General features: G+C 48.8%; 6 protein-coding genes across 6 annotated transcripts; 3 read left to right on the forward strand and 3 right to left on the reverse strand.

Annotated features, from left to right (window-relative positions):
- Positions 1 to 95: 95 nt before the first annotated feature.
- EDB91DRAFT_1047920 (uncharacterized protein) lies at positions 96 to 772 on the forward strand (the record flags this gene model as incomplete). Its single annotated transcript, XM_041313354.1, has 4 exons — positions 96 to 174; positions 223 to 337; positions 389 to 577; positions 631 to 772. 4 exons carry the CDS (start codon positions 96 to 98, stop codon positions 770 to 772), a joined length of 525 nt encoding a protein of 174 aa, XP_041180819.1.
- Positions 773 to 859: 87 nt separating this feature from the next.
- On the reverse strand, positions 860 to 2,311 carry EDB91DRAFT_882874 (DASH complex subunit Dam1-domain-containing protein). The gene is made up of 7 exons (XM_041328706.1): positions 1,987 to 2,311; positions 1,884 to 1,926; positions 1,587 to 1,828; positions 1,475 to 1,531; positions 1,356 to 1,422; positions 1,200 to 1,300; positions 860 to 1,150 (listed from the first exon to the last, which is right to left on the reverse strand). The coding sequence occupies exons 1-7, from the start codon at positions 2,266 to 2,268 to the stop codon at positions 1,115 to 1,117; spliced, it is 828 nt and encodes a 275-aa protein (XP_041180820.1). The 5' UTR covers positions 2,269 to 2,311; the 3' UTR covers positions 860 to 1,114.
- A 213-nt stretch (positions 2,312 to 2,524) lies between these two features.
- EDB91DRAFT_1114433 (uncharacterized protein) lies at positions 2,525 to 5,577 on the reverse strand. Its single transcript, XM_041317894.1, has 10 exons — positions 5,440 to 5,577; positions 5,209 to 5,380; positions 4,860 to 5,154; positions 4,492 to 4,806; positions 4,281 to 4,439; positions 3,979 to 4,218; positions 3,348 to 3,925; positions 3,025 to 3,292; positions 2,764 to 2,973; positions 2,525 to 2,705 (listed from the first exon to the last, which is right to left on the reverse strand). The coding sequence occupies exons 1-10, from the start codon at positions 5,471 to 5,473 to the stop codon at positions 2,682 to 2,684; spliced, it is 2,295 nt and encodes a 764-aa protein (XP_041180821.1). The 5' UTR covers positions 5,474 to 5,577; the 3' UTR covers positions 2,525 to 2,681.
- Positions 5,578 to 5,592: 15 nt separating this feature from the next.
- EDB91DRAFT_882926 (uncharacterized protein) lies at positions 5,593 to 10,333 on the reverse strand. Its single transcript, XM_041328707.1, has 18 exons — positions 10,225 to 10,333; positions 9,910 to 10,171; positions 9,401 to 9,853; positions 9,225 to 9,351; positions 8,960 to 9,172; positions 8,698 to 8,904; positions 8,512 to 8,646; positions 8,344 to 8,464; positions 7,845 to 8,289; positions 7,670 to 7,795; positions 7,507 to 7,624; positions 6,934 to 7,457; positions 6,759 to 6,885; positions 6,513 to 6,709; positions 6,324 to 6,460; positions 6,167 to 6,275; positions 5,968 to 6,111; positions 5,593 to 5,907 (listed from the first exon to the last, which is right to left on the reverse strand). Coding segments are annotated over exons 1-18 (3,642 nt in total). The 5' UTR covers positions 10,227 to 10,333; the 3' UTR covers positions 5,593 to 5,712.
- A 373-nt stretch (positions 10,334 to 10,706) lies between these two features.
- EDB91DRAFT_883067 (cytochrome P450) lies at positions 10,707 to 13,152 on the forward strand. Its single transcript, XM_041328708.1, has 13 exons — positions 10,707 to 11,052; positions 11,112 to 11,208; positions 11,258 to 11,394; positions 11,458 to 11,583; positions 11,651 to 11,900; positions 11,950 to 12,075; positions 12,131 to 12,233; positions 12,287 to 12,373; positions 12,429 to 12,463; positions 12,513 to 12,559; positions 12,612 to 12,734; positions 12,785 to 12,814; positions 12,868 to 13,152. The coding sequence occupies exons 1-13, from the start codon at positions 10,826 to 10,828 to the stop codon at positions 13,058 to 13,060; spliced, it is 1,581 nt and encodes a 526-aa protein (XP_041180823.1). The 5' UTR covers positions 10,707 to 10,825; the 3' UTR covers positions 13,061 to 13,152.
- Positions 13,153 to 14,359: 1,207 nt separating this feature from the next.
- EDB91DRAFT_1344989 (cytochrome P450) lies at positions 14,360 to 16,976 on the forward strand (the record flags this gene model as incomplete). Its single annotated transcript, XM_041325831.1, has 12 exons — positions 14,360 to 14,993; positions 15,048 to 15,144; positions 15,275 to 15,327; positions 15,395 to 15,520; positions 15,578 to 15,827; positions 15,877 to 16,002; positions 16,058 to 16,160; positions 16,213 to 16,303; positions 16,378 to 16,485; positions 16,534 to 16,656; positions 16,708 to 16,737; positions 16,793 to 16,976. The coding sequence occupies exons 1-12, from the start codon at positions 14,812 to 14,814 to the stop codon at positions 16,974 to 16,976; spliced, it is 1,473 nt and encodes a 490-aa protein (XP_041180824.1). The 5' UTR covers positions 14,360 to 14,811.
- Positions 16,977 to 18,122: the final 1,146 nt, after the last annotated feature.

Genomic DNA, 18,122 nt, shown 5'->3' on the forward strand with positions numbered 1-18,122 from the left:
CGCACAGTCATCGCACATGTAGAAGGTGCCGCTTGCTTTCGAGCGCGGCCATCTTAATTCCTCGTTCACTTCTTTAACGTCCTTGCACTCGACTCATGTCAGGTATTTCCGCAGCGACTTTGAAAAAGCCGCATAATCGAAACCCAACAGGGAGGAACCAGCATAAGGACTGTCGTACGTATCCGCCCTTCCCGCTCCTTATAGTGTGTTCACCATCTGCAGCCCCGAAGAATGACAATAAGGTTACGGAGCTTCTGTATGACTATCAGCGGAGAGAGATATTTGATAAGAAGAAGATAAGTCAACTCCTGTATGATGAGCACGGCATCAAGCTGAGGTACGCATATTCTGCGCTCTTCTTTAACTTGATAATTAATGGTTGCTTCAGTGAAAGTTCGGTGGCTCGCAGACGAAGAGCTCTAGGTCTTTATGCAAGCGGCGTGACTACTCGACAGCTGCCCGAGACGGTCAAACGACAGCTCGTGCTCACTCAGATGTCGAAAGATCCGGAAAAGAAGCTTGGTCCTCGGATGATCAAACAGCTGATTGCTCGTGATACCGGTATCCATCTGACAAGGTGCATGAAGACCAAATTGCTGCTTTGATGTCATTCTCACGGCGAGAATGTAGGGACTATATCAGGGCTGAGATGATGAGACAAGACCCTGAGGGTTTCGCATCCAGAGACACTTCCGTGAAGAAGACGGACACTTTGGAGATCAGCGATGGAGGACCTATGATCCATACCATGACCTTGTCGCCGACATGTTGACGCTTGACGCACACCGTGATTCTGGGGATCAATTTGTTCGATCAAATATTTAATGTGAATCTTGTTTAATGATTTTCTAATGAACAGAAGCCCCTGCAACCGTAGTAACAGGACTGTTTTAACTTTCCTGGACGTAGTTTCGCCACTCCAGTCGCTACAAGGACGTGGACATGGATCTCCAGGCCGTATCATTATTGGTGTCCGAAACGCTCCTCGCATTACCTCAAAGTGAGTAAGTGATGATCGAAGGCTGCTTTAAGTTGCGCGCAAGTGGAGTTACCGCAAAAACTCTGAGATTATTGGAGGCGCGAGAACTGGGGGTGCTCTCCAATACAAATGACATCATGATAACCCGGTCCAATGATAAAAGACTGAGCCCTATTCGAAGATTAGGAGAATGCATCAATAATTTCATTCAAATACATACAGTGCTGTTGTCCTTTTGGACGATCTTCCGATTCACCAAAGCTATAAGACATTTGTTGACACGTGCCTGATTGAGATCGGGAGGCTTGATGAGCTCAATGACTGTGTACAAGCGCTCCTGAGCCTATATATACTGCAATGAAGAAGGGTCACTCACGTTTGAGGCCTCGTCCATCGCTGTCCATCAGGACTTCTATCACAGATTCCATATTACGTCGAAGACCCTGGGACGCCTAACCTTCAATAACAGTCTACACCGTCGCCTAGTATACGTACCGGATCACTACCCCGAAATTCGAGGGGAAGAGACATGACTATCTTCTCAAGGGAAATCTGTAAAGACGCATCAAAAACCAAGAAAAGAATTTCCCCTTGCATCAGTACTCACCGATCTCTCCTTTTTCTCCCTTGCAGTCAGCTTTGGTTTAGCCTTCTTCTTCGGAACACCTGTTGATGCGGTCTTTGCGATGCTGGTAGAAGCATTCCTTGTCGTAGCATTTGTGGTGTATGTCGTTTCAAACTCTTGGGTTTCAGTGAACATGGTTTTGTCCGCCTCTGAATCTCGCGACGGAGGTGGAATGGCTGATGCAACTTTCAACGCAGCTTCTTCAGCTAAACGGGCCTTTTCCTCTAATAAATGCGTTGCTTCATCACGAATGCATACTTGAGTTATTACGCAACTCACCTGCTCGTCGCTTTCCCAGCTGGAATGACGCGTCCGTTGGAGCCTGACAGAATAGATAGAGATCGATCACTGAACTCGATCATCATGAATTAACAAAGCTCACCTGCGGCCAGTCTACGGTAAGCGCATTCATGTCCATAACATATAGCCAGCTTGCGAAGCTCTCGTTGAAGGTCTTCAGAGACTCGCTGAGGTTCCTTAGGCCCTCTACATTCGCCTGCAGCGCCTCAACTTCGTCGACGAGTTCTGCCATCACAGGCTCGATGAAGCCCAGACCATGAGGTGCACTGGGGTTGGTACCTGATCGCGAGAGAGCGAAGAGAGACCCTTGGGAGACGCGTCTAAGAGGTGTTCTGTGGGGCGTATGTCCTGGTAATGCTGGCATGACTATGCTCTAGTAGAGATCAGGGTGCTCACGTGCTTGACGCGTCTCAATATTGATCACGGCACTTTTATACGACTAGTCCACGGTATCGCATGCTCAGACGCGGCGCTGGATATTTGGGCAAGGATACTAGGCGCATATATATATATATATATCGCTGTTCCGAGTAGCTCATCCAGTCATGATGCAGTATACTTACCAAATACTTACCCTCCAATAAGCAGATTTTAGTCCAACCACTTGCCGACCACACCAGTAGTATCGAGACGCGATGCTATTCATGCGGGAAAGCTTTCGAAAAATGTACAATTTACGATAAACTACCGACAATACTATAATCGAAAGACCAACAACTCGAACGCAAAAACTGAACAGCGTCCAGTGCACAAAACCATATCTAAACAGACAGCAACCTAGTTTGTCTGTGCGCCAACAGCCTGAGGAACAGCACACCGTAAGCGCATCGCGGGACAAAAGCAACATAGACACCCTTACCAGGCGTTTCAAGTGCTCCATGAAGACCTGCAAGCTGACGTCGTCGGTGAAGATCGCCTGTCCAGCGCCCGCAGCTTGTGCGGTGCCATACATCGATGTCGACATGTGAGTCGTCGATGGATTGAGTTTCGATAGCAGGAATCGAGCTTGACTGCCACCCTGGTCGCAGACGATATATCGTGGTATGGGGAAGCGGTCGACAAGTAAGTCCTGTACGTACGGTCGTTAAACAGGTTAAAACACAAGGCAGAATCGTCGTACCTGAGCATCGGTGACAGGGTTCTCTAATAGCTCTTTGAAATTTTCGTACCCATCTTGGTCTTGGTAACCTGCCTTTCTCCATTGGGCGACCGTTTCGCCGTGGAAAATGAGGATGTGGAAGAAGGTGTCCAGGAGGAGAATCACGTCAGGTTTGATAGAGACGCTGTCCAGCAAGACGGGCTGGGGCTCGACATCAAACGTGTACGACATAAGGGTAGGTTGGATCATGATCAACGAGTTGTTGACGTCTTCTTCGTTGAGAATATGTCTGTCACATCACCATTTAGCACTCCAACATGTTACCGCACAGCGGAAGTACATACCTGTAGAATGCAGTCTCGTCGGGACTGTTGTTGAACACCTGCAAGAACTGGCTTCTCCGTAGATGGAACATAAACTGTGGATAAATGCTGAAGTTGTCCGTCAGTCTAAAGCTGACAGGGTCCTCCTTTCTGTAGTCTGCAAACTTCTGACAGAGACGGATAAGCATGCGGTCGAGCCAGCGCAGGACGTCTGGCGAGTCGTCGATTTCGGCCTTGAATACCGCAATCCTTGCCATAAGGACAGCCGCGGCTTCTTGGTCAAATGAAGAAGCGATGCTCGGTGAGTTTGCTTCTGCGAAGTTTCGAGCGATCGTCGTGACACGCAGGCGCATCTGCCCAGACGAGTGTTGATAATGCGTGACAAATTGGATAAGACCCCTTGACCCGGGAGACAGAGCCTGGCCCGCTGGAGTAACTACCTCGAAGTAAATGGCAGCAGATGTCCGAGGCGTGATGGAGTTGATTCTCCATGCTGAGGTCTGGCCGATACCAATCTCGGTCTCGCCAACGCATGCAGATTTCTTTCCGGCTGAGATGGCATGTCCGATAAGGCCGGAGACCTTCAGTTCCTTGGTTGTCTAAACACAATGAAATCAATCGCCTGTGTAGAAGAGTATACGAGGCGACTCGCCTGAACGTCGAACGTCGCATTGAAGCCCATCTGCAAGAAGTCCTGGTCGTCCTTATTGAATATGCGCAGGAAGCTCTGCTTGAAGATGGACGTAGCGAATGAATCCGACAGGACAATGACACCGTTCGTCGAATTTGGTAGGGACTTCATCTCAAGCAAGCCGACTTGGTCTAAGCAACCAGCAAACAGATCGACAGCATGGCCATTGTTAGATGCTCTCTTCGCCAGACCTTCATAGAACTAAAATAAAGCAAACATATAACGCTACCGCCCATCATTTCATTAATTAATAAAGGACAAACCTTTACGGCGCGTTTGTAGTGTTTAACGCTGTCTCGTTCGATGTCGTGATGAGACCGAATGGGCTCCTTGAGCTCGTTGCTGACAACCATTCCTGGACCCTCAGTCGCAGGTCCACCCGCAAAAATCATTATACGGGCGCCCGTGTTAGGGAAAGTTGTCTAGAAAATACTGTCACTCGTATACACTTCTCACCACGTTTGATATACATACCTCCAAGAGTCCAACAGCAACACTGACGGCCACGCCAGTGCAGCGTAAAGCGCGCTTGTCATTGGCAACGGGCCAAGGATCACGAGCAAGTGCCTCCAAGATACCAGTGAGCTGGAATTCACATTGTTGGACAGGAAGTAAGAATCGGGCGGCTCCGAATGCCTGTTGGGGCATGGGTTGGCCGGCGCGGGGTGCGGCGCGAGTTGTGGTACTGAGTCCGAGCATGTCCTGGATTTGTTTCTGCGAGTACTCCTTGCCGCCACGGAAGACATATGACTTGCTGCACTCGGCGTAGCCCAATTCATGAACTTGAGTCTGGTGGTCGAGGTGTAAGCTTGACCACGGAAAGAAGAAAGAAGTGCACGTACCATCGTGCCGAAGGTGATGAGACCAACTAAAGCATATGGTGGGATCAAGCTGAGACTGACGATAAGCGTGTCGCGGAGTGCTTTGAGGTCTTCGGCATCTAGACAGGTATCGACGACAAACAGGAAGACAGGAGGAACTTGAGCAGGACGAGATAGCGTGTACTCAATTGTCGTGTACTTTGGAAGCAGTTCAGCGGGTAAATTGGTGTTAGAGATGTCTTTATAATGGGGCGGGAAAGCATTGCGAGTCAAGCAGAACGGACAGATCCACAGTTTCCCTCTGATATCAATTTGACTTCATGACAATATTAGTAGGATTTGAGGAAGGTAGACAAGACAAGACACATACCAATATGGATTGAGAATAGCACGACAAGGAGGTTTACACGTCACGGGTTCGTATAAGACGGGAGGAAGATCTTCTCGCTGCTTCAAGGGAGTGTACAGCGCCGATATCGGGACCACAGTTCGCGTCGCCTCTATCCGAGAAGAAGGCCAAACATTCCACGAAAGACGAACACCTGAAATCACAGTCCAATGAGCTAATCAATGAATTGGTGGAATATCCACTGAAATTCACCGTCCCGCTCTTCAACGTCTTCAAAATTGAGCATCTTAGCACCTCCGCACGCGTATGAAGAAAGGTTACAAGGGCGCGACTGTTTTACTTGAGAGTTGACCTGAACACGAATGCAACGTCACTCAAAAGTATAATCTATCTCGTACCAATTAGGATGTGTTTCAGGCGGAGATTCAAGTGGTGAATTTATGATTCTGAAACGTGTCCATGGAAGTCTAAGATAATATATGATCTCGAAAGCTTTGCGAGGGGAGTCTCAAGTATGTAGCGACTCTACTGAGCTTTCTTCTCCGCGGCTGCCGCATCTGCTAGTCTAGCCTCTTCCCTTCGTCTCGCCTCTCTCCGTTCCCTACCCCGAGTGACTAAAGGTTTAGGCTCGAGATCTGCAAAGAGGCGTTTGCAAAGCTTCTCGATCACCCAACACCCAACAAAGTCCAAGATCATGACGCTAGTTAACTTGACCTTGAACTAAAGGGACATAAAAATAAGAATTTTATTTTAATGTCAAAAAGTCAGAGAGCGACTCACATGTCCCTCCATCTCGACAATCTGTAACCATCTGTTCAACTCGGGCATGAAGTCTGTAGCCCCAGAGAATGCAACGGCACTGGCGCCGACGAGTCCCCAATACAAGCTCGAGTTCTCGCGAATTCCCTCACGGAACGGGCGGCCCTATAAGAGATGGTGTCAATTTATCGACTTCGACATACTTGAAGAAATGAATTACCTGAAAGTTGATAGCAAAGGTCGAGACCTGTTGAGAGAGACCCAGTAGGTAGATGGCGGTGTTCAGGAGGCTTGGCTCGAACTTGGCTTCGAGGTCAATTACACCAGCTCTGCATAGGACTCAGAAGATGTCTGCAATGAAATGGACGGAAACTCACGGCTCATGGAAATGTGACAAGTTCGTGATGTAAACGAGCGATACAATGTGCAGGGCGAACTGGAGTAGCACAGAAAGTAGGACGTAGAGGTTGAAGATGTTGCCTAACGGCCTCTCACGAGACAGTTTTTCAACCGGCTGTTGTTGAACGCTCAGTACGGCCAAAAAAAAAGGTCGGACAGTGACGCACCTTGGCACGAGATATACAGAGGAAACAGACAGACATCAACATCCCGCTAACGGTTACCTGATAGTCGCCAAACTTGATACCATCAAGATACTGGACCGACAAGCTGTACGCCGTGATAAGGCAGTTCAGCGCCAGAATCTTGTACATCTGAATGGTGGCGACCAAAGTGCAGCGACCTTGCCTGATAATGTGCGTAACTATTATTCTGTTAGTACGAACCTTTGACATTAAGCTACACAAACTCACTGGCAGCGACGTGGGACAGCTTCGATGTGAATGGCGCGGCGCATGAAGCATCTCCAAGTTTAATCTGAGGAACATCCTCATCACCGTCCATGTTTGCCATAGCGTCAGTAATCGAAGCAAGGTCGAACTAAAACGTCGTCAGCCAAGCGAACACCATCAAGGGTAACAACGCGACCTTCTCCATCGGGTTCTTCTTACGCGCGGCCTGTAAGTTCTCCGCGGCCCTTTTCTGCGCTTCAACAACATCTGGGTAGAGATGCGCAATAGCAGGAGGCACAGGTGGTGGGACCTGTCCAAACTTCGATGATATTTTCAATTGGCTCTCGTAAACCTTCTTGATCCGCTCGGTCTTCTGATGTTCTGCAATTTTCTGGAGGTCCTCAGGTGTGCCATCCAAAAGAGCGACGCCGATATGGGCCTGCTTGAGCGCGCCAACGTCATTGGTGCCATCTCCAGCCATGAGGGTAGTGTAGCCAAGCGTCTTAAGGCTCGTAAGGATGAACTCCTTCTGCGTAGGAGAGACTCGAGCATAAACCCAGGTATTTTGCACCAAGTGGTTCCACGTAGGACGAGATTCGAACTGCTTCATAGCGGCACCGGTAACACAAATATCGTACTCATCGAAGAGGTGTTGGTCCAAAGGCTGAGACGGATCCACGGGTATAATCTTGGTTTCGTCCACAGTGCGCCAGACCAGATCTGTGACAAAATTACTATGCCTACCAGCTGTAAGAACAATCGAACTCACCTCCTTCATGTGCGGGATTCTCGCGCAAGTCCAGAATTAGCGCGTCGCGATCAACAATTTCGACATCCCGGGCGACATGAACCGCCGTCAATGGGTTATCACCGGTAATCATAATGCACTGTCGTGCTATGAGTGAAGTTTCTTAGCAAAATGAACTACTTACGCGATGGGATGAGTCAGCGAGCATCTTGAGTGTCTCTATAGCATCTGGCTTGAGAGGACAATGGAAGACTAAAAATCCAGCAAACACAAGACTGCTCTCAACATCCTCGCGGTGTAGTTTATTAATCTATAACAATTGTTAATACCGCGCACGAAGTTACATGACCATCACTCACCTTATCGATCGACATGCTTTCCATCTCCTTCGTGCCTAGAGCCAAAACACGGCTTCCGCGCCTAGTATACCACTTGTACGTCACATCATACCATTCGGGGACTTCCGCGAGCATGCCTTTGATCGTCTCTGGTGCACCTTTAACGGAGACGAGGACCTTGCCACTGGGCAAACTCGACACGGTGGACATGCGCTTCAGAGCCGACGAAAACTGGAAACGACGTCGAATGAATATCCTCGACGCATTTGGCGCCTTGGCGGAAGACGGCGCTACTTGGTCACCGTTCGAAAGCTGCCAGTCAAGGGCTTCCAACGTCGTCTTCTCCATTGGGTCTCCGACAATCGTCCCATCATCGAGACGAACGAGCGCGTGTGCCGCAGCCAAGCAGAGGGTGGTATATTTGGAGGTGTCCTTGACATCGACAAGCTTCAATTTGTCTGACTCGCTAGAATGGTTTGAGTGTTAGCAGGGACATCATTATTGAATAGGAGATACCAACTCTATGCCAGCAACTCCCTCTAGGACTAGGTTCTCCGCGGTAATAGTTCCCGTTTTGTCGAAGCAACAAATGTCGACGCGGCCAGCGGATGGGATGCGGAATGGCTCGGTGCAGAATATCGCTGCAAATAATGAGACGAAATATCACGAAAAATAAATCACGACATACCGAATTTTGATAGGGCAACCAAGGACGCGTTTACAGCCAATGAAAGTTCCATAGGCAATTCCGGGGGAACGACGCTCGTAATGATGAGCACACAGTCGAGCAGGAGTTTGGACTTTTTCAGATCCCGCTCGATGCCTATATGTATGCTTGTGATTAGTTGGCCTGTACGCAAGAAATAACACGTACCCTTCACCCAAACATACCAGCTAGCGGCGATCGCGAAAATGAGTAAGAACCCGATAAATAGGAATGATTCGAAATTATTCGCGGAAACGCGTTCTGTTGAAAATATCATCGTCCTCACAAGCTGCCCCTGGGCTGTGCCGAAACCGGTTCTCAAGACAAGTCCCAGACATCCACCATCCGGAGTCGCTGCAGTACCTTGTCCTTGACCTGATGCCCGAATGGCAGCATTAGTGAAGGAATAAATTGCGAGAGCCGAACGTACCCGTTGGGCTTGCTTGAAGCACCTTGGTTCCGCTGAACAGAACTGCATTCTTGTGCGCGCCGTCAACGTCGAGTTTGTCTTTGCTGTCAAAAAGCTGGATGGATTCTTTGAGTAGCGGCGTGGATTCTCCTGATAACATGGCTTCATTGACGATGCATGTTCCTTGCAGAAGAAGAACGTCGGCAGGAACTACTGTTTCAGACTGCTGTCGTGCTGTAATGATACGTCGGTCAAGAAATTTCGACGACGGACATATGACACCTACCAACGGAAACAAGGTCTCCAGGGAGAAGCTCATCAGACTGAATGACAATCCACTTTAATTCCCGGTAGCACTGAATAGGATACGGAGCGACAGCCATCGTGCGGAATTCTGTGAGAGTTTTCAAACGCTATAAATTAAGTTAGCTTCGGAGTTGTTAATGGGAAGAAAAGACGCGCCTGCCAAACAACAGTGCACTCGAACATCACGAGCATGAATAGCGTGAATAAGCTGTAATACAAATACTCGTCCAGACACCAGAGCGCGACACAAAATATTTGGAAGACGAAAAATGGAGCCGTCGCATGTTCACCGAAAAGTTCGGAGAAAGAAGGGATCGGAATGTTGAATTCGTTCTTGCCATAAAGTGACTTCAAGGGTGGAATTGCGCCCGGACTGAGGCCAGTGGGACTTGAAAAGGTAGATAATGATGGACACTGGGTGGACGGGTAAGGGAGACGAGTAAACACGATGGGACTCTTGCCGGCGACGACGTAAGTATCTCGCTGGTAATTGAACGTGTAGGACATCGGTTCTGAAGGAACTCCCTTGAGTAATGGAACGATATCGCCTTGACCACGATGGACATGAGGAACCAAGCGTATACAGTCCGCGTCCTCGATAGACCGCGCCTTACAATTGGTGTGTTAGGATAAGAGTGTACAGCAAACAAAAACTAACAGCGCACCTTTCGTGTTGTGATCCAAGCTTTCGCGCCAGCACTCCATCGAGTAACCAGGAAACTTAGAGCATGACCTGCGCCCAAAGATACACAGGCTAGGAAAGTCCACTCCTCACTTTTCAACCAGTCGTCGTACTTGATATAATACGCATATGCAAGAAGCGGATAGAGCGAGAGGAAAGGAACGGTGTACAAGTGCGTGTACCACGGAAGGGCGACGTGTAAACTGGCTTTGGCAATCTCATTAGACTGCACAGTGACAGAAGCCCTGCCGGTAACGCATGTCAGCAACCTTTTAAAAAATCAAAAACTGGTACTTGCATATTCGGGGGACGCGAGCTAAAAGCCAGGTACCCAAATATTTACGAGTAGGAATAAGCTACAGCTGTCTGGATCGCCTTGACCGGTCGTGGCGAATTTTGACTCTGCGTGAGCTTACGCAATCAATTGGTTCCGCTCATGTGCTCCGCCAAGTTGAGTGAGATCATCATTGATTGCTACAACTTGAACAATGAACTAGTTCATTCAACTTCATTGAATAACGTCTTAGTACTGAGCACACAACGATAAACGTTCATATCGTTAGTCTGTGCCAGATATTTTTCAACATCGACGCACGCAATCTTCTTAGACCATGGCATTGCCAACACCGGCGTCGGTGTCCGTCTCATGCGATCATTCATGGTATAAGTAGTAGGTAAGTGTGCAATCGAATAGACCTTCCTCCCTCTTCTCTCACGCCTCGAAGTACGGTGCGATCAAGGTGGATGTGAAATCGCCTTATCAATCTCCAATGTCATGGGGTCTGACCGTCATCGACGTCAGAGGCATTTTCTTCGGGAGTCAGCTGCTGAGATGTGAAATTTCAATGGCTCCAGGTGTGAGTACGATTGGCGGTACTTAAAAGTCATTCATAGTTTGGATGCCATCAGTTCCCTTCTGTCTTCCTGCATCAACCATGCTGCGGCTGCCTGACCTGTGCATTTCTGACAACACGCAGCTCGTCCTCGGTGCTGCTGTTTGTCTTGGGGTACTAGTAGTAGGAGTAGTTGCTCAGGCATATTACCTTCCTAAATCAAGGAGTGGCCTTCCTCTTCCACCTTCTCCTCCCACCTGGAGACTTCGAGGGCACTTTCTACCCTCTCACAAGTACAGTTTCACATTTCACTTGTTCCTTTAAATGCTAATTGTGTGCCATCGCTGATCAGCCTATGTCTTACTATAGCGAGATGGATTGACAAATATGGTCCCCTAATCACTATTCGCACTGGAACTGAGAAAATCGTTATTATCGGCCGTCACAATGTCAGTTTCTCCAAGCTGAGTTGCCATATCCAGGCTCAGGATTATACAGGCCGTAGTGGATATCATGGAGAAACAGGGTGCCTCGCTAGCTGATCGTCCTCGCCTGGTTGCTGCCGGGGAAATGCTTACTGGCGGGCTGTCCATCCTCTTGATACCCCCTGGGATCAGGTGGCGTCGGATGCGTAGGTTCGTTCGTTGCCCGCGATACCTGCACGAATAACCCCACTCTTACTCTGCAACGTCATGCAGAGCACTTCATTCGCATCTCCAGACTAAAGCAGCTGAGGAATACCAGCCCCTACAGATGTCACTCGCGAGGAACACCGTGCTCGACATTCTTGAAGATCCCTACAACTTCCAGAATCATGCGGCAACGTAAGCGCTGTCCCGTGTTCGTGTCATCCTACATACTACATTACTTACGGGTATTTTGAATTTAAAGTTACGCCGCGACGACTATTATGAAAATTGCATACGGGAAGACCACACCATCGTCTGCGACTGATCCCGAAGTCATACAAAATCGCGAGCTCCTTCTTGCACTTCGTATAACCTTACGCCCTGGTGCTTACCTGGTGGACTCGATCCCGTGGCTCAAACATCTTCCTTGGTATGGCCAAGAATTGAAACAGGCGTTTCAGAGGAGCGAGCAGCTCTACACCGATCAGCTTAACCGTATCAAACAGCAAATAGTACGTACCGCCTCTCCAACACCCACACAACGCCTGAATCTCTCCACAGCGGAACAATTTGGACGTCGGTCCTTCGTTCGTAAAATGCATGCTAGAAAACGTCCAAGTTCACGAGTTGACAGAGACAGAGATGGCTTTTCTTGCTGGCGCGTTATCTGCAGCTGGAACTGATACGGTGAGATGTCATGTACTGTTCTTTCTGAAGATATGCAATTGAAACCAGGTGTCAGACCACTATGGCGATATGCACGGTGCTCATGGCAGCCGCATGTTTTCCCGAGGAGCAAGCGAAAGTCCAGGTCGAGCTTGATGCGATCGTAGGAAGGCACCGAGGTAGCTTGATCCCTATTACAACTTGATCAATTTCAAAGATGTCTCCCCTACAGCACCCACCTTCGCTGACGATGAGTCCCTCCCCCGTCTGCACGCCTTCATCTCTGAGGCTTTGAGATGGAGACCGCTGGTTCCCAATGGTAGGCATCTTCGTCGTCGATTTTGTACTTGAAGTTTACAATGTTTACACGGCAGGAGTGGCTCACCGGACGACTCAGGAGGTGATTTGGGTAAGTGCTTTTTACACAACTCATCGTGCACATGGTAATCTAGCATCAGGGAAACTATTGTATTCCAACTGGGACAACAGTATTCGGTGATCATTGGTAAGTATCGTCTTTCAAGAGAAGTACGAGGGACTGACCGTTACTGCCTCAGGTCCATCTCTCGAGATCCCGACGTCTTCCCTGATCCTCATGCGTTCAAGCCTGAGCGCTGGATTAACGACCAAGGTCGCTATAGGGACGATCTGAAATTCTTCGGGTTTGGGTTTGGTCGGCGGTAAGGGGCCGTCTTTTAACATATTCTTTCGTTCACCTTCCATGTTTCAGCGTTTGCCCCGGTCTACAGGTCGCAAACAGGTAAAAGTTTCCTTGCATCCCATGATTTTCCGAGTTCATTTCAACGGCTATAGATCGGTGTTCATAAACTCGCTCCTTATTCTTTGGGCCTTCCAGATGACTCTGGATCCTACGAAGCCACTGGATGACATGGGGTTCACGAGCGGGGCGGTGGGAGATGTCCAGCCGTGCGCTATTAAGTTTGAGACGAGGGTTCCAGAGACGGAGCTCAGGCGCATGATGCAGAAGTTGCCTGAGAACGCTTAGGGATCTACCAGTCATCTAGCTCTCTCAGTATCGCGTCATGAGTTTGAGTTGTGTCCTATGTAAACTTGCTTTCGGTTATTCATGTCAATCCACTGCGTTGTGCCGTCGGTAGTTCTGATATTATGTATGAACGATTATCTTTATCGACCGACTATGCCACAAATGTAACTGAACTACTCGAGTACTACACTTGAAACGGATCGTCCCTGTCGGTGAAGGTAAAGTAGATGGTCAGAATAATCGAATGCATGCCGCCTTCGTGAATCCTACGGATTGACTCCTGTATCTGCGCTGCTGACCAACACACACATTGTGCCATAAATGTGCGATTTCTGAAGCGCCGAAGAGATGCAAGGTAATCCGTCGGTTTCGGGATGTCGCCAAGTAATTTTAAAGATGCGCGCATGGGCCGAGTTGATGCGTCATCTACCAACAGGCTGCCAGTATCCAGATAGAACTCCATGATTTCATCCGTTTTCGCTTCACGGCGATGGACAGAGGTTGTGTCCGACAAAATCTGCAATGGCTATCATACGCATTGAGCACGTTTCCGTCACATTTGACAACAAGTGGTAGGGTTTTCAAAGCATGCGCGTATGCGTAATCAGCAGAAAATACTCGTAGTGTTCACTTGGCGGGAGCCTGCATATGTATAAGTGCATCGTGAAGATGGCGAAGTGCGCGTAGCATGGCGTGCGTAAGCACGGGTGATCTGCGGGAGGGGTGCAAGTCATGTTAGAGACAAGCACCCAGTTGTCTGTTGAAGGCTTGAAGCTTGAGTCAAGTGTGACTGGCTTAGTCTTCCCTAGCCAGCCCTATAGTGAAGGACGGAAGATATGGCCTCTGATTCCAAACCAACTAGAGTGCCGCCACACAAACCAAATATTAATAAAACAACAACAATTCAAACGCCGCGTCTTTGAACAAGTACTACATACTACTCCCACCTACTCAACACATGGCCGCTGGTTTGAAGCCAGTCCACTCCGACGACGTCGTGGCGCTTGGTGTTCTAACTTACAAAGCCAGTTGATTCCGCTCATATGCCGAGCGCTTGAGCAAAGGTACTCGTGTGATGGGATTCAGGCTACCACCTATAGTCACCTAGAGCCAGAGGCCCATCGTACTACGCTGCATACTGTTGGCGATGCATGCCAGCGTTCTCATCATACCTGTTGGCGTTCTTCCCACGCCTGCTGGCGTTCTTCTCGTGCTTAATACACCACTCTTATGGTTCCGCTGCTGTCCTTGGCCTGTCAAGTGAGCATTTCTCCATCTGTAACTATTTCCACCGCAACATCTCAATCTATACCACACCGCCTGCATATGGTATCAAGGAAGCCCGGTGCGGTGTGGTATAGATTGAGATGTTGTGGTGACTGTAGCGAATAGATGGGGATTGGATATTCTCAGGGCCCAGAGATTCGTAACGCCAGAACGTCCAGTAAGAGGAAATAGTTACAGATGGAGAAATGCTTACTTGGCAGGTCAAGGACAGCAGTGAAACCGTAAGAGTGGTGTATCAAGCAGGAGAAGAACGCCAGCGGTGCGATCAACACGTGAAATATCAATACCCAGTATAATGGGATCTGATTTGCGATGTCGGAAGCTCTGCAATTTTCCTCGGTAGTCTAAGGTAGTCTACTGCTAAAATGTGACGTTTCAATGACTCCAGGAGCAGGTGCGAGTGCGATTGGCGGTACTTAAAAGCCATTCATAGCTTCGATGTCTGTTATCTTCCCTTAAAAATCATGTTACAACTACCCGACCTGCGCATTTCTGACAACGCCCGGCTCGTCCTCGATACCGCGGCTTGTTTTGTGGTAGTAGCAGTGATCGTTCGAGCTTACCTTTTTAAGTCAGACAGTGGTCTTCCTCTTCCACCATCCCCTCCCAGTAGGAGACTTCTGGGGCACTTCGTACCCGATCACCAGTAAAGTCGTCCATTTCACTTGTCGCTTTCAATGCTAATTCCATCACTAATCAGGCCATTTCTTACTGTAGCGGGATGGCTCGACGAGTACGGTCCTCTGATCACCATTCGCTTAGGAACTGAGAGAGTCGTTGTTATCGGTCGTCACAACGTCAGTCCCTCCAATTTTCGTCGTATATAGGCTCGAAATCGTGTTGCAGGTCGCAGGTGGATATCATGGAGAAGCAGGGCGCCTCGCTAGCTGATCGTCCTCGCCGCGTTGCTGCTGGAGAAATTTTTAGTGGTGGGCTATCCAACCTCCTCTCACCAGCTGGGGTCAGGTTCCGTCGGATGCGTAGGTTTGTTTGTTTCCCGACAATACTGCACGAATGGCCCCAATCTTACTCTGCAATATGATGCAGAGCACTTCATGCGCATCTTCAGCCTAAAGCAGCCGAGGAATATCAACCCCTCCAGATGTCACACGCAAAGAACACCGTCCTCAGCATTCTGGAAGATCCATCCAACTTCCAGAATCACGTGGGAACGTAAGCGCTGTCCTAGGTTTGGGTTATCACTGTACATCACTGACAAATATCTTGAAGTCATGCTGCGACGGTCATTACGAAAGTTGCATACGGTAAGAGTACGCCAACGTCTGCGACTGATCCCGAAGTCAAACGACTTCGCGAGCACATGCGGGTATTTCGTACAACCTTACGGCCCGGTGCTTACCTGGTGGACTCGATCCCGTGGCTCAAATATCTTCCTTGGTATGGCCGAGAATTGAAACGGGCGTTTCAGGACAGCAAGCAGCTCTACACCACTCGCTTAAACCGCGTGAAACAGCAAATAGTACGCATGGCCTTGCCAATCTTGACACGACGTCTGAATCGTTCCACAGCAGAGCAATGAGGACGTTGGTCCTTCGTTTGCAAAATATATGCTACAAAATATTCAATATCACAACCTGACAGAGATAGAGATGGCCTTTCTTGCTGGTGGCTTCTTTGTAGCTGGAATTGATACGGTGAGGTGTCTTGTGCTGTTGTTTCTGTACATATGTAATTGACATTGCGCATCAGACTACTTTGTCAATATGCACGATTTTCATGGCAGCCGCATTGTTTCCCGAGGAGCAAGCAAAAGTCCAGGCCGAGCTTGATGCGATCGTCGGAAGGCACCGAGGTAGCTTGATCCCTATTACAACGTTATCAATTTCAAGGATGTTTCACTACAGCACCGACCTTTGCTGATGAAAAGTCCCTTCCTCGACTGCACGCCTTCATCTCTGAGACTTTGAGATGGAGACCGATGCTTCCCAGTGGTGGGTATCTTCATCGTCGCTGTTGTACCTGAAGTTCTCAACGTTCACACGGCAGGAATTACTCATCGATCGACTCAGGATGTCATTTGGGCATGTCATTTTCGAACTACTTATCGTGCGATTAGTAATCTTGCGTCAGGGAAACTATCGCATTCCAGCTGGGACTACCGTAGTTGGCAATCACTGGTAAGTGCCATTCTTCAAGATATGAGGGAATGACGCTCACTTCGTCAGGTCCATCTCTCGAGATCCAGACGTCTTCCCCGAACCTCATGCGTTCAAGCCTGAGCGCTGGATCAACGACCAAGGTCTCTTTAGGGACGATCTAAAATTCTTCGTCTATGGGTTTGGTCGGCGGTAAGTAACCGTCTTTCAGGACATTTTTTCGTTTACTGACCAGGTTTCAAGCGCATGTCCCGGTCAATATTTAGCGAACAGGTAAAGGGTTTCTTTCCACGCACATGATCTTCCGAGTTCATTTCAACGACTACAGATCGATGTTCATAAACACGGTCCTTACCCTTTGGGCTTTCCAGCTGACTCTGGATCCTACGAAGCCACTGAATGACATGGGGTACATGAGCGGGGCGAGTCGACCATGCACTATTGAGTTTAAAACGAGGATTCCAGAGACGGAGCTCAGGCGCATGATGCAGAATTATCCTGAGGTCGCCTGAGAAGCCTCAATGAACTCCTAGGGATTACCAGCTGTCTAGCTCTCGCAGCATCGCATCACGAGTTTGCAGACTTACTTTCCGCTATTCTTTTTTTACAGTCAATCCACCGACTTAGATTAGATTGCGCTGTGTTGTTGGTAGCTCTGATTCTATGAGCAATTCTCTGACTATGCTACACATGTTACAGTAACTACATACACTCAGAACCTTGTTTGCTAACTGGCCTGTTTACATATCACATTCACGCGCACGCGATATCATACAGACCACAGTAGCATATATTCGGAATGTACCGTCTACAGTGCTTCCCCGAGGCGACAATAAACTGGATTGTTTTTTTCTTCTTTTTAAAAGACCTCGTCAGCTCCTTGGATTACACAAAAAATTAAAAAGGATCGCTCCTGTCGGTGAAGGTGAAGTACATGGTTGGGAATATCGAATGTACGCTGCCTTCGTGCTGACCGCTCGCCTACACTTGGGCTCCTTGAATTTATCTGTGCTGCTAACCGAACACACGCAATGTGCCATAACACAGTGCAGGTAATCCGTCAGCTTGGACATGTTGCCCAAGTAGTTTCGAGATGCGCCAAGTCGAGGTGCTATCGATGAACATGCTGCGGTAGATGATCCAGATACAACTCCTCGGGTTCGTTGTTCATTTTCGCTTCACGGCGAAGAGTGGCAGGCGTGTCCAACACATCCTGCAATGGCCTACTACTCATACGTATTGCGCGTTGCCGCGACATTTGACAAATCATTGGTCAAAAAGTTTCACAGCATGCATATAAGCCGATTCAACACCATGGTGATCAACGTCCCTCTAGAAGCAAATACTAACAGTGTCCGCTTGGCGGGAGCTTGCATAAGTACAATTGTACCGTGAGGATGGCGGAGTACGCGTAGCATGGGATGAGGGCGCGAGTCATAGAGAAGAGTGCGGCAATGTAATATTACAGGTGCGTGCAAGCTACAAGACAAGCACCCGGATATTCGCAAAAAGCTGCTGTCTGTTGAGGTTTGAAGCTAAGCTTGACTCGCGACAGTCGTGGCCAGTCGTGGCCAATTGTGGTCACCCTGCGGCGAACTTCTGCCACTGCAATCCAACCGTAATCTTAGCTTTTGAGTGTCGCCGTGCCAAGGTTTGAT

Source organism: Suillus paluster, assembly GCF_016628075.1.
Source record: "Suillus paluster strain FC165 chromosome Unknown EDB91scaffold_9, whole genome shotgun sequence".
Taxonomy (NCBI): Eukaryota; Fungi; Basidiomycota; class Agaricomycetes; order Boletales; family Suillaceae; genus Suillus; species Suillus paluster.